The sequence below is a fragment of the Mya arenaria genome, chromosome 10 (assembly GCF_026914265.1).
Source record: "Mya arenaria isolate MELC-2E11 chromosome 10, ASM2691426v1".
NCBI lineage: Eukaryota > Metazoa > Mollusca > Bivalvia > Myida > Myidae > Mya > Mya arenaria.
In genome coordinates this window covers 43894540-43909919 of record NC_069131.1, presented here as the reverse complement: position 1 = coordinate 43909919, position 15380 = coordinate 43894540, and the positions used below count along the sequence as shown (strand labels likewise).

At 35.0% G+C, this 15380-nt stretch overlaps 1 protein-coding gene across 4 annotated transcripts; it reads left to right on the top strand.

Annotated features, from left to right (window-relative positions):
- The first annotated feature begins 7381 nt into the window (after nucleotides 1–7381).
- LOC128206872 (adenosine deaminase AGSA-like) lies at nucleotides 7382–15380 on the top strand. Of its 4 annotated transcripts, none has more exons than XM_052909574.1 (4): nucleotides 7382–7588; nucleotides 9428–9736; nucleotides 11959–12136; nucleotides 12532–15380. In XM_052909574.1, the coding sequence occupies exons 2-4, from the start codon at nucleotides 9554–9556 to the stop codon at nucleotides 14115–14117; spliced, it is 1947 nt and encodes a 648-aa protein (XP_052765534.1). In that variant the 5' UTR covers nucleotides 7382–7588; nucleotides 9428–9553; the 3' UTR covers nucleotides 14118–15380. The 4 variants fall into 4 exon arrangements, with proteins under 4 accessions (XP_052765534.1, XP_052765535.1, XP_052765532.1 ...); XM_052909572.1 differs by lacking the exon at nucleotides 7382–7588 and adding an exon at nucleotides 7840–8474; XM_052909573.1 differs by lacking the exon at nucleotides 7382–7588 and adding an exon at nucleotides 7840–8704.

The following is a 15380-nucleotide window of genomic DNA, read 5'->3' as shown; positions in this document are numbered from 1 at the left end:
AATACATGACACTATTAACAATTAAGACAGTACAGAGATCTGCTTTATAATCAAATGGAAAAAACGATTTTCCAGTTGGATACATGCTATTGTCTTTAAAGAAAAATTATATTTAATACACGATGTGTCTTCGGAAAGGAAATAAATTTTGCTGTTTTATGATTAACACTGTTATCAAGTTTAAATATATTGAAATCATTTCTTGACTGTGATAGGTAAGTATTCACTGTTTAAATACAAATTAATATTGAAGTAGATAATTTCAGAAATTATAATATAGTTTGACACACGACCAAGTCAGTCTTTTTTCAAGAATGTTTCTGGTCATCTTGCGCTTTTGTCACACGAAGTAAGACGAAAGTAAGACAAAAAGAGGATCACTGAATGGTTTACTCTCCTCGGACTGTCGCGTGAAGTCGTTATCAATCGAATCACACTCGAATATCAGGTGTTCGAGATCACGGACACAGCTTCGTAACTCAGTCGGTTTCTCTGCTAGTTGCTAGCAACAGTACACGTGGCACGCCAGCAGCTTCACAAGGGATAAACTCCTTGGACGATACATCACAACGGACCATATACTTGAAAGTCTCGCTTAAAAGCTACCCGGACATTGTCTCTCGATTCGGTATTGATGCTGAAGAGGGAAAAGCTTGTTCACTTCTGCATTTCATTGATTACCTTGTCAAAGGAGAACAAGAGTGTCCGTTTTTACCTTTCATAATACTGACACCAACTGGTCAGATGATATAATTGCTTTTACAAACCCTGATGACGAGGTTTCAGAGATCAAAAATGTCCACGGAGCCTTAATTCTTAATACTAACGGAGTGGGACCTGTCTTGTTTTTTTGTTGTTTTTTAACAACAATGTATCATGCCAGTATTAAGAGTGATTCGATACAATAACTATCAAGCGAAGACTTTCATTCGGTCTTCAATACTAGACTAAGTTGTCACCCCAACGCAACGAGTTTACAGTAGACTGGTTGCATTTGTGGCGTGTGGATTGGATTTGAGGTCCAACGCGCAATTACCTGAATCATAAAGAACAAGAAATGGCAAAACATAAATGACAAAGAGGTGGGAAGAAAAAAAGCGATGCTTGCAGGTATGAAACTAGCTCGCCAGATCTAGAGGTATACTGATATACAACCATAGTCAAATGCACAACGTCAAATGCGTGCAGCAGCAGTCAGACGGTTGAACTCAGATTTCATTCGATTCGGCAAAGACATAACTTAGTGGGGATGATATCAGTCTTAATTCACCATTATTGCCAAGGTCTTCTAACCTTTATGTTACTCGTTTTTGTTGCCACTCTAATTACTTTTCGTATCCAATATCTATGTCAAAAACATCTTATAATAAAAGTATGTTTCGTATAACAGCACTAAAGAACTTTTGCATATATTTGCAATAGCAAACACTTGCTTTTTCCAAGTACTGTCAACTTTATACCAAATACAACAAAACTGTTCATATATACGAAGTCGTATGCGTTCACGTTTCTGTGAACGATTCTGTGTTTTGTATACGCATTTCTTACGAATGCTGCAAGTGCGGTCCTTTATGTGTCATAATCCAATCCGTACAAAACCTTACACATGATCTCCCCTTTGAAATACAATTGGCTTTCCCTTTGTGTATAAAAATTACTTGACTATGTGCTGACTAAAAGTCTGCCCAAAAATGATTAGGGTGTAATTATTTGAGACAACAGCGTTAAAGTGACACTCTTATTCAAAATCAATACATACACATGTGTGTATGTATAACACAACATCAATTTTGACTGATAAACCTTTAACTACTTACTAAATAATGCATTTATGGAAAATATTAATTACTGATAACAAGATTGTAATCGTGTATTTATAATTACTGATAACAAGATTGTAATCGTGTATTTAATAGCAGAAAGCGTCAAAAAATTAAATAATTGGTGAATGCTAAAAGATTTACTGTGGTCTACTATAGTCTCATAAGGTAGAACTATCGTGTTTTATGTTCATTTCTTTCAAATCAAACTCGGTATCCTTCATAAGATCCATTGTTTTCGACATTTATTCATCCCTTTTGGAATATTAAAACAATATTATTAATTGTGGTAAATCTTATTTGGGAATTAGAGTGCATCTTTAATAAGCTGTTTCAAAGCTTTTTTGTCCGTTTCAGTTTCATTGTGTTTATAATGTTTTCTCAGAATTTTATCGAATAATTGTAAATCACTAAAAATTGCGTTAAGGCCACACCAAATTGATAACTTGTTCATCGGATTTTTTCCAAAAAATAATGGGGCGAGAGAGCGAAATAATAATAAAACAACAGATGTTTGTCAAACATTATTGAATGAAATATGCATGGACCGAAATGACAGCTGATTTGTTGCTGTTTTAAGATTATGACCATTAAAGTGTGAGGATAAAGTGTGTTATGACCGTCATGACCTTTGACTCTATGAACTCAAAATCCAGAGTCATCAGCTGGTCACCAGAAACCTAAATGTCAAGTTTGAGGGCAATGGGTGCAGGCATTGTCAAGTTATCACAAGACAAGTTTTTTTCGTTCAAGGTCACTGTGACCTTGACCTTTGACCTGATGACCCCTTAAATCATAAGGGGTCATCTATAAGTCAGATGTAACTCCAAGTCAAGTTTGAAGGACATGGGTTCAGGCATTGTTGAGTTATCACTCTGACAATTTTTTACCATTCAAAATCACTGTGACCTTGACCTTTGGCTCTATGAATCCTAAAATCAATAAGGGTGATCTACTGGTCAGGCTTAACATCCATGTCAAGTTTAATGATCATAGGTTCAGGCATTGTTGAGAAATCAGTGGGGGAAGATTTGTTAAATTTTTTGCGATAAAGGTTACTGTGACATTGACCTTGGCCTGATGACCCCCAAAGTCGATAGGGGTCATCTACTGGGCAGGCCCAACCTTCATGTCAAGTTTGATGACCATAGGTCCAAGAATTGTCGAGTTTGCTTTCAAGGACACTGTGACCTTGACCTTTGACCCCTAAAATCAATAGGGGTCATCTACTGGTCAGGCCCAACCTCCATGTCAAGTTTGAGGGCCATGGGTGCAGGCATTGTTGAGTTATCACTTGAACAACCTTTTTATCATTCAAGGTCACTGTGACCTTGACCTTTGGCCCAATGACCCCTAAAATTAATAGGGACAATATTCTGGCCAGGCTCAATCTCCAAATCAAGTTTGAGGGCCATGGGTGCAGGCATTGTTGAGTTATCACTCGGACAACCTTTTACCATTCCAGGTCACTGTGACCTTGACATTTGGCCAGATGACCCCCAAAAACCATAGGGGTCATCTCCTGGTCAGGCCAATTCTCCAAGTCAAATTTGAGGGCCATGGGTGCAGGCATTGTTGAGTTATCAATCGGACAACCTTTTACCATTCAAGGTAACTCTGACCTTGACCTTTGGCCCAATGACCCCCCAAAACAATAGGGGTCATCTACTGGTCAGGCCCAACCTCCAAGTCAAGTTTGTGGGCCATGGGTGCAGGCATTGTTGAGTTATCACATGAACAACCTTTTACCATTAAAGGTCACTGTGACCTTGACCTTTGACCCATTGAGCCCAAAAAACAATAGGGGTCAGCTACTGGTCAGGCCCAACATCCAAGTCAAGTTTGAGGGCCATGGGTGCAGGCATTGTCACGTTATCACTCGGACAACCTTTTATCATTCAAGGTCACTGTGACCTTGACCTTTGGCCTGATGACCCCCAAAAACAATAGGGGTCAACTACTGGTCAGGTCCAACATCCAAGTCAAGTTTGAGGGCCATGGGTGCAGGCATTGTCACGTTATCACTCGGACAACCTTTTACCATTCAAGGTCACTGTGACCTTGACCTTTGGCCTGATGACCCCCAAAAACAATAGGGGTCAACTACTGGTCAGGTCCAACCTCCATGTCAAGATTGAGGGCCATGGGTGCAGGCACTGTTGAGTTATCACTCGGACAACCTTTTACCATTCAAGGTCACTGTGACCTTGACCTTTGGCCTGATGACCCCCAAAAACAATAGGGGTCAACTACTGGTCAGGCCCAACCTCCATGTCAAGTTTGAGGGCCATGGGTGCAGGCACTGTTGAGTTATCACTCGGACAAGCTTTAAAATTATTTTACCATTAAAGGTCACTGTGACCTTGACCTTTGACCCGATGACCCCCAAAACAATAGGGGTCATCTACTGGTCAGCCCCAACCTTCATGTGAAGTTTGATGACCATACGTCCAGGGATTGTTGAGTTATCACTCGGACAAGCTTTGGTCTACCGACCGACCGACCGACCGACATGCCTGGTGCAAAGCAATATACCCCTCTTCTTCAAAGGGGGGCATAAATATTTGTTTTGCATTCAGCAAAAAAGAGGAGCGAGCGAAGAGCGAACAAATATATATAGTGATTTAACTCACTTTTGCTCACAGTTTATTCACTTATTAACAAAACAATGATATTGTAATTTACAGTAAACAGTACAAGGATAACTTCCAGTGAAAGAATGATAACACTAAAAGATAATTCTATACAAATATTAGCTTTGAGATAAAAAAAAATGCTATTTGAGATCAAGCAAATGTATTTCTTTCTTTCAGAAATGAGAAAACTCAAAACAACAGATTTCCAGTTTTTTAAACCTTTTTGAAAAGTTTTTTTTTTTTCAAAATACCCTATGCATGGCTAAGTTAAAGCCTGGACACAAGCGCCAATGGTCACAGCCACCTGCCTGCCCAATAGCATATCCAAATCTATTAACTAGGTTGTCCACTTTTCCTTAGGAAAACTTGGTTAAAAATAATTCTCTATTTAAATACATTGTCATATCTCATGCAATGGAAATGACTAGACAAGGTGACTTGTAAAATAACTCACAAAATGAATATAGGCATTTGCAGTCAAATATAAACTACAGCTATACTCTTGCTTCGACTACACGATTGCCCTTGAAGCCATCTTAGTTCTGGAAGAGAATTTACAAAAAACCTTCACCGTATTGTAATCCATTTCAGCTAAAAATTTGTCACAGAAAATTCCAGCCAGCGCCATATTGATTTTAGGCTTTCTCAGAATTTAACGCCTATCTTTTTTAAATTTGCAGACTTTCCTTATTTTTTTTAGATATCTTGTTTAAATTTAGACAAGTACTAGAAAACATAAACATATATACAAAAGACACTTTTACTTCTTTTGTACTGCAAATACTGATTGTGTCAATTTTCATAAATAGCAAAAAAATATTTCAAGAAAATACAAGAATAGGCGATATTTTTTCATAGACAAAAACCAATCATAAATTAAAAGAAGAATCAATAGTAAATCATGACATAGTCTCACTTGTTTAAAAGGTTGAAAATACTAAGCAAAAACCGAATAAAATTCTGTATACATTACAAATAAAAACCCTTAAAGCAAACCATGGTAAAGAAGATAAATGGAATCAAATTCTAGGAACAGATTTCGAGACAATTATGTGGAATAAAATATTTACATTGCCATTAACATGCACCATTGATACAACAATAAGAACCTTCCAGTACAAATACTTTTATAGGCTTACCTATAACAGATACCTATATCAATGCAAGCTCACAAACTCCAGCTTATGCCAATTTTGTTCAGAATATATAGAGACAATGGAACATCTTTTTTGGAAATGTAGACTTGTACAAAATTTGTGGAACAATCTTAATAACCTATTCTTGTCAATAAATATCCCAATTAATCTAAATATTAAAATCATAAGTTTTGGATTTTTTCAAAAATCAAATTTTAGTCATCTCATTAATTTCTTGATTGTGTTGTTGAAATATTTGATATACTTTATGAAGCTTAGAGATATTACTCCAACTTTTACAGCTTTCAAAAACTACATAGGTTTGCGATACAAAATCGAACATGAAATTGCATTTATGAATGACAAACTAACAGTCCACGAACAAAAATGGCATGTATTAAAAGAAAAATTACATTTAAGCAACACCCTCTAGTACAGTCTTTTTTTTCTTTCTACCTTTCGTAGTTTATAAACTCTTTATTTACTTGTTATTTTTTTTTCTAGTTTAAAATTGATCTCTGCTTTTTTGTCTTTTATTTTCTTTTTTTATCAGTTTATTTAACAATATAAAAATGTCTATTCTTTTCTGTATCGACACCACCTTCACTTCTTAAATAAGCATTACATAATAAACACCATACGTTATACATTACGTATGTATATGATCAATTGTATTGCGTAATGTGGAATATTTAATAATAAAAAATAAAAAAAAACAATCAGCATAAATATATAACACTTGAATGTTTGCCATATATAGTTTAAATATACACATCAACATCTAAAAAATCTACAAACATTTATTCGCAACACAAAGTGGAATTAATACCTTTTTCCAAGCACACAGTCTTGCATCTTTTTTATCCTTTTTGACTAATATTTACAAAATATACACAATCCGGCTTGTTTGATGTTTTTGTGTGAATGGTAAAACTCATGGGATTGCATAAAGCACATATGAATGTCAGTCAGGTTAATTTTTAGAGTCATCCTACTGTCCACAAACATTGACTCATTAACGACCAAGGCCTCCACCACAAGCACACCCTTTTTGCCTCATCGGGACAGGAATTTCATGATCCGCTGGGTCAGAGGAAGCTGAAATTTTAATAAGCAATATTATACATAAATGTTCATTGTAGTATGCATTACTGACACAGTCTGATGATAACACAAGAAAGGTGATGCTCGTTTCTTGGCCAAACTTTATTTTTCTATTACTGTACATGTATTGTATATGAATTAAATAAACACTATACTCTGATATGTAGCAAAATACAAAAAAAAACATGCATAAATCATTAAATGTATAAATATTTTTAAAGGAAACAAATAATACAAAAATACATCATATTTGCTATATTAACAGCAAAACAACAAAGAAGTTAAAAAACACACCTGAAGTTTTTACCTGGACATGTGTAGTAGGTATAGATGAACGACTGGAAACTGTCTTTTCACTCTATCGGTCATCCGAATTCCCGTCAAGTCCGAACCAAATTTAAACTTTGGATAATCACTGTCATTCACGATAGAATTCAGCACATCTTGCCCAGTATATATACGTTTACTATTAGCGTGAGCCAAATTAAAACAAACACATTTGTCCAAATTTTAATCAAACTTTAAATGGTGTAGAATTGTCATTTATTGACGTAATTTTCAAGAATCGGGAAGAAAAATATTTTCATATTGCCAATTTAGTCTCGATCATCTAGACGCTTGTATCCGGGTCTATATTGTTCATTGACTTTAATTAGAGCGGCTGCATGATTGAGCCGGTGTTTTGATAATTGTTACGATCGAAAGGCTACATTCTGCTAAACAAATTAGCGCTCGTGAAAAAAATAACCCTTTTTTTAGTTTGTGTGGGCGCAAGTGATAAAAAAATGCTTTTCTGAAGAAATAGGTGCGGGAAATCCGATGAACAAGTTATTAATTTGGTGTGGCCTAAGATAGAAATTGGTTTACTTTGTTTCGTGGCGATGTTATGCCGGTATGATAATTAATTTATTTGTCTATTGTTGAAAAATATCTAGTTTGTGTAGCTTTTTTATAGTTATATTTATCGAATGTTCTAATTACGTTCACTGGAGGGTAGAGGCCATTTTAAGTTCATATTTAAATTTACTTTTTTGAATCTACTTTTGTCAAATACAGTTTATCATCTAATCGGATACAAATCTATCACTGTTGTTTCCATCCCATATATTTTCATTTATTTATTTAGTTTAGGCATTTTGACATTCAATCTTAACTGTTGGTGACATTTTTCTTCTGTGCTTTAACTGAATGCAATTAGTTATGCTTTTGTACATGTCGTTATGCGTTAAGGAAAGTATTTCATAGTGACACTTTATGCCGCATACACAGGAAATTATTTCGCACAAACATTGTTACACCAGTGATTATGAATAATACTTCCTTATTGTTAAAGTGTGCATGTTGAAGTAGAGAATACGTTCAGAAGTGTTATAAAATATTAAAAGCTAGTTGTTGTTATAATACAAAATATTTGTATTGTACTTTCGTGTTTGTCTACGTTGGAAACGTTTGTTTTATAAAAAATATTTAAAAAACAAAACGAAACATTTAATAAATAAAACGAAAAGGAATTAAATTTACTAATTCAACAAACAGAATACAACGACATGTTACCTGTAATGTGATCTGTTTATTTCTAATGTTTTCATCGCATGAAAGCAATTATATATTTGTGATGAATATATGCAGCAATTTCCTTCAAAACATGCTAAACATTTGTAAATAAAGAAGGATTTTAGGACATATTCGATAATAACAAGTGTTTCTTGTATTCAGTTAAATATTCTGCTTTAGAATTCAATCAACGCCATGAACCGCCATGTGATGAAATCATCGTGGTAAGGAAACAAGACATGTATATATTTAATACCACGTTCACAGTACATAATCAAGTGAATCAAAACGAAAATAAATCAACAATCTAAAGAATATCTTAAATACTTTCACAGCACACAGTTTTAAATATTGAAATACTAAGGCGAACAATGTTGGATAGCTGTATTTGAATTATTGTATCGTAACTTTAAAACTTGTTCCTGTGTATCCGGCTGGATTTATTCGTTTGCAGGTGATGTCAGTGTATATCCGGCTAGATTTATTCGTTTTGCATGTAATGTCAGTATTTGGTCATGGAGTACTAAAATTTTGAATTACTTTCTATTCATCGTCTTCAAGTTGATGCTGGCTTCGATTAGGCTTATTGTTATAAGTTTTAATAATTGATAAATGTTCCGGGAAGACGGTTAGGTTGAAAACTTATAAATAACTTTAACCCCAACATGCCCTCACTAAGTAATGTATTTCCCCAATCGAATGAAATCTTGAATTCAACCGTCTGACTGCTGCTGTGCGTATTTGGCGTTGAGCATTTGACTATGGTTGTCTATCATAATTCATAGATTCATGTTTCTGTACGTATCTCGTTTAGTATTCATAAAGCTTTAACCATTGCCACTCAGGGTCATCGTTGGTGTATGGCAGATGAGCTTGTCTCTGTATTTCTCATTGTATTAAGACTAGTACACTAAGGGCGGAAAGTTTTTAACAAGGTTAATTATATAAGGTGAACTATTGCATGGTGAACTGAAAGATTTTAATTAAATGAATTTAGCTAAAACAGTTGCTTCAATATTTGTTACAAGTACTGCAGATCACCCGTGTCGTCGTAAAACTTTCGACGTCGTAAATATTTGAAAGTTAACAACGATGACATTAACAAAGTTATTCTGAACAATCGGCCCTAAAACTTCTACATGCTTCAAGTTTAGGCCAACTCGTTGATACTTTTCAGGCTCAAAAACTGCAAAGGCAGACACATCTTAATGGAAGCCATCTTTAATTGTTGAGGTTTAAGAAAAGGCGATGAGCAAATCTCGAAAACCTCAACAGATAATCTGAAGGCACATTGATCGCTTGAATGCAGCTGTGTTTTACCAACATGTGCAGCTGGCGACAATTGCTGGTGTGGATAGTTTGTGTGTGTTTCTGTATGGGAGAGACATCGAAGCTAGGCTACATGGAGTACAAATTCGCGAGACAGAGGGACCTTTTGGAGGAGAAAGAGAAGGAGCATGCAAACAACAACATTGTTCTAACAAACGTATGTGGGAACAACACAATTTTACGCACTATATATAATATTTTTATGTTTTATGAGAGTATAACATAATGGGATATTCACTACGTTCAATAATAAAAGATAAATTAGAAATGAGCATATATATGTATGCAATATTGTCAGTGCGTTAAAGTTGAAGTCAAATGGTAATGGTGGTGTCCGTTCAGTAGGGGCGTAGCTAGACCAGAATATATCTTGGGCTTATCCAGAAAATGGCCTGTTTGCATTGTTTTATTCTAGACTGCATGAGCGTTTTCCATATATCAGAGACTAAAACTAACGCATTTTAGAACATGATGTGCAGGCTCTATTTCCAGTGCAAGATAACCAATTCATGTTTAAAAAGTATTTAAACGTGTAATAAATAACTTCCAAATTACGTGTATGCAGAAAATTAATGTCAGTCTGAAAGCGTACATGATGAATAAATGAAACATATTGTATCTCGCATCTTTTTTAATGGTTTAAAACAGCAAGGAATATCTAGGTTCGAATGAATTTATGTATCTGCCAGGTTCGATGTAATGTTTGTAAACTGAATATGCTCCATGCCCTCAGAAACGTAGGTCTGTACTGTATTTAATACATGCTACTAAGAAACATCTTTCTTTAAATACATGAATAACTTTGCATCTCTCAGTCATAATTTCGAATAGAACGATTGATTGATGAGTTCATAATAACATTAAAATAATGATACTCTAGGCATTCTGGTTTATGACAAAAACAACATAACCATGGTTATAAACATTTCTTCTCATTTCGTGACAAAATGATCTACTTTTTATTTTGAGACAAAATTATTTGCAGATTAAAAATTCTTATTTTAAAAACTTAAGATTTAGATAAGAGGAAATAAAACCGTGCGTGTTGCACTGATATAATTCATTAACTTCAATATCTTGATTTTAACGTTTTACAAGTCCGCTGTTTTCAAAAGCCTTTTTTAAGAATTTTACCAATCACTGAGCTAAAGAAAAATGTTAGCGTTGTTAGCGTATTGAAACTTTCAATGAAGGGTTATTTTAACATATATAACGACCAGGCATTGGCGCATTTACCAGATCTAGAGTAAGTAGCTGTTGACAAAAATATTGCGCATGGACTTAAATCTCTTAGGTGGATGATGAGCTTGTTTACCCTAACCTTAGGTCAGGGGCCGTTTCTAATAAGCATCTTAGTAACAATTTTCAACTAAGTGAAAAAAAATCCTTTTTCTAATTTGAATTTCTAGAAAACGACAATGTTTGTACTCCAAAAATATGAAAATAAGCAAGAAAATGGTCTAAACAATATATGCATATGAATGCATCTGATGAATGTAGCGGGTTTCTAAAATAATCAATTTCAAAAATTAGGAAATTTTCACTAAGTTGAAAATATTCACTAAGATGCTTATTGAACACGGCCCCTGAACATTCGACTTCCCAGTCGCCTAATCAAGCTACTTAAGTAAGAGACAATCTGTATATCTGTAAATGTGACACTGATATAATGAGTATTATCGAATTTAGACTATAATGCCGTTTATAGAAGGAATAAATTAGTACGATTTCTTTAACGGAGACGTAACTCGTATTGGCATTTTTAGTAATATCATTTTAGTTATGCCATGATGACGTTTGTTTTGTGATGTCATACGACATGTTACCAGCCTGGAACAAAATGGCTACACTACAGTCGTTCCGGGAGCATTGTTGGAGCGGAAACATGAGAAAAAATACTTGCCACATGTTCTTCAATCGCTTTTATTTGTTTGTCATAGACTCCAAAATTATAGCGCATGGAATTTTCTATTACAGTGAAAAACGAAATAGCAGGCAAGATATGTATTAGGACGCTGTAGCTTTGTTAACACACCGAAGTAGAAACAAGTTTTCAGACAACTACAAATTTAATGCATACCTTGTGTTAGGTCAATGGTGGTACTAATCATACTATGGCGCATGTACACAGTTTTAAGATTTACAATTAGCATTGGAACTTCTGTATCTGCGATACAATAAATACAAAAAGGAAAATACGAGTATGCAACGATGTTTACACCATAGAATATCTGTCAACGTCCTTGCCAATCGCTGTTGTTGTATTTTGTACCTTACTGTTTAGTGGATGTTGTTATAGGTTTATGTCAATGACACTGGATTCTTTTTTACAATAAAACCCACCATAAATTATCATAACTGTCATTACCATTATTGCAGGACGAAATTATCGCTGACAATTATCTCGGCTTCCTCAAACGCCAAGAGCTCGAGCGAACCCGACACGATTTTCCACCGTCCCGTCCTATCGAACTGGTTCTCCCAACGATTCGGGCGTCGAAAGTATACGCCGTGTTGAAGAAACTACCGAAAGGAGGAAATATGCACCTTCATCAAGGTATTTCAGCAGTCACCAATTGAGTTGACGGACATGGGATAGCATGTACGATAAAGTAAAGTGCAGATACTGTGGTTTCGTGTAGAGCATTTAAATAAAACCTTTCATAACTTAAAATGTCATGATAAAACTGAACAGTATGCAACTTATATAAAGCATTTTGTACTTCAAAAAAAAATTCAAGTTAAGTTAAAAAGGAAATGTTTACAAATAGGTTTCATTTTCAAAATAATGTTCGAAACCTTCACAAGTTTATATGCATGAATTTAAGTTCTCGAAATAAGTCAACATGAATTTGCTTCTTGTTTAATTAGCTTGACATTCATAAATGATTTCGTTTGTTTACATGTGAGATTGAAAAAAAAAATCAACATATACGCTGTACCACTTTCCAGGTCACATACTTGACAAGAAGGTTATGCTTGATATCATATTCGGAAGCTACCTAATAAACTATTTATGTGTTAATACCAAGAACGGATCTCACCAATGGGAGCTTAACTTTTATGACACTCCACCGAAAGGCTGGGTTCGAATTTTGTCAAACACAACTCGCTATAGTGAAGAAAACTTACTAAAACACGTCACCTTGCTTAATGTCATGGACCAGAGGGCAAAATCGCGTCCGACGGACTCAGAGACACGCTGGAAAGAGATGGGACCAATGTTTTCAATGGCGGGAAATAACCTCGTATATTTTCAAGGATATGTACGCCAACACTTGCAGGCAATGTTTAAAGCAGCTTTAGATGAAAATGTTCAGTATCTGGAGGCCAGATTAAGTGGCTACGGTCTGTATGCCCTTAACGATTCGTATCCAGGTGGCCACCAGTATTTGGACTTAGATGACGAAGGAGATACGTGGTTTACAACTGTTCGAGAGGAGCTTGCTAAATTTAAGGCTGTGTATCCAAAATTCATTGGCTACAGAGATATCGTCGTCGGAAAACGTTATAAGAGTAGAGAGCGTGTAATGCTTGACATTGACCGTGCAATAAAGTTAAGAAAGAAATATCCGGATATTGTGTCTGGATTTGATCTCATCTCTGAAGAAGATAAAGGATTTTCCCTTCTTCATTTCATAGATGATTTTGCAAAGGGCGAGAATCAGCATATACCTTTTTACTTTCACACCGCGGAAACAAGCTGGCCGGATGACCTGCTGACCTCGATCCATCCTGATGACGAGATGTCTACCCTTGAAAATGTATATGAGGCCATAATACTTAACTCAAAAAGAGTTGGACACGGGTTGGGATTCATAAAACACCCTTATCTCATGCAAGTATTAAAAGAAAAACGAATCGCCGTGGAAGCAAATCCAGTAAGTAACATGCTGCTAGGATATGTTCCAGATCAGCGTCACCACCCAGCGATAACCTTTATTCGGTCTGGAATACCAGTTGTTTTGGGAGCCGATGACCCAGGGACAATGGGCTACAATGAGTTTACAGTAGACTGGTATGAAGCATTCATGGCTTGGGGACTGAATTTGAAGGACCTAAAACAACTCGCTAACAACTCATTCACTTATAGTTCAATGGATGATGGCGAAAAAATAAATGCATTTCAGAAATGGCAAATTGCATGGGACTCTTTTATTGCGGACATTAAACATGAGGCATGTGACCTTAAAGTTAGTCAACCCACCCCGAAAGTCTTTAGGTTATTTCCAATTGAAGGCCCAATCAAAAATGTCACCAGCGTTCGGATCTTTGGTAGAAATTTCCAAAGAGCAATCTGCAAGGACATTGTCTGTCAGTTTGGGAAAACACACACAAAAGGTGAATTTGTGCATACAAGTATGGTTAAATGTCCGACCCCTGTTGTTCATGGACACAGTCACAGCGTGGATTTCAGGATTTCATTTGACTCGGGCAAAACATTCCAGAGTGGAAACAACACAGTTCTGAATTTTACATTTTCTGAAACAAGTTACCATGGGTTTGTAAATCAGTTACCTATGATGGTCGTTAGGTAGGTAGATATTCGAACATCTACATTGACTTATGTATCTTAAACGCAGCAGTAAATGAAGTTGTTCTATACAATTTGGTATCAGTCTTTCTTGTTGACGTCGCGTGGACGTTAGTTTTGAATAGCTTTCAATGTTTATCATGGAGGGTCAAGTGATCAAAATGGACCAGCCAACATTATTATTGTAAAATAAACTATAAAATATGTCTGATAAAAAAAACTGTATGAACCATCAATTGTATAATCTGATTAAAGAAAAGAAGAAACATTAAGATGCAAAAAACGTACCGGGTGTGTCTTAATTTATACCGTTATTAAAAACATATGGGCACATTTATGGGTGTTTAATAATTTGTCCCCAAACTCGTAGGCTTCGAGTTTTATTATAGCTTGAGCTACCAGCCTTAGGACCCGATTCATCAAAGCTTAGATAAAAAGTTTCTGAGGATGTTTTGCTTATTTAAAATAATCTGATTCCTAATAAATAGGGAAACTTGAAAAATCATAAAATATAATAAAATAAATGATTAAAAGTGGTAACTGTACGGAGCCCAGCTTTGCAATAAGCATGGCCGTATCGTTGTCTAATTACCCTCTTTTTTCAAATTAATGTCGGCCTTCAATTGAATATTTTATAAAATTTACTGTCTGATTATTTTGTTTAAAACATATCTAAACAAATTACTTCTTAATTAAATTATATTTTTTTTGCATTGAGAAAGACGCGTGATATGCAAATTTCGTATTGACGTTGACTAAATTAGACTATACTTTCGGTTTGTTTTTGCGATAAATGCACTTTTTTTGTTACACGTGGGGTTTAAAAACGTCAAAAAGGTTAGGGAAGTCATTTTGATATACATACATGTCGATGAGTTTTCATTACTAAAATATACTGGGATTGGACTTAAAACATATAGAATAGTTGTGGTTAAATGTAGATAAAAAAAATAATATCACATCTACTTTTATTTCTATGCTGAAGCAGTGAAAACATTTTGAAGTTCGTATATGATTTCGGAAAGATATCATTTTTTTCTTTATAACTAATTGAAAATATCTAAAATTTACTTAGGATGCTGCTGTAATAAGTACTTCTTGCATTTCTCTCAATACAGAACAATTTGTTTATTAAGACCATTGTATTCTTGCTAATTGTTGAGTATACAATCATATAAGATTCATTTTAAATATCAGAAATGCTTATTTTGAAAATAAATAAAATTTAACTCGTTAAAATGACTTTGAATAAATGTCTCATATATGC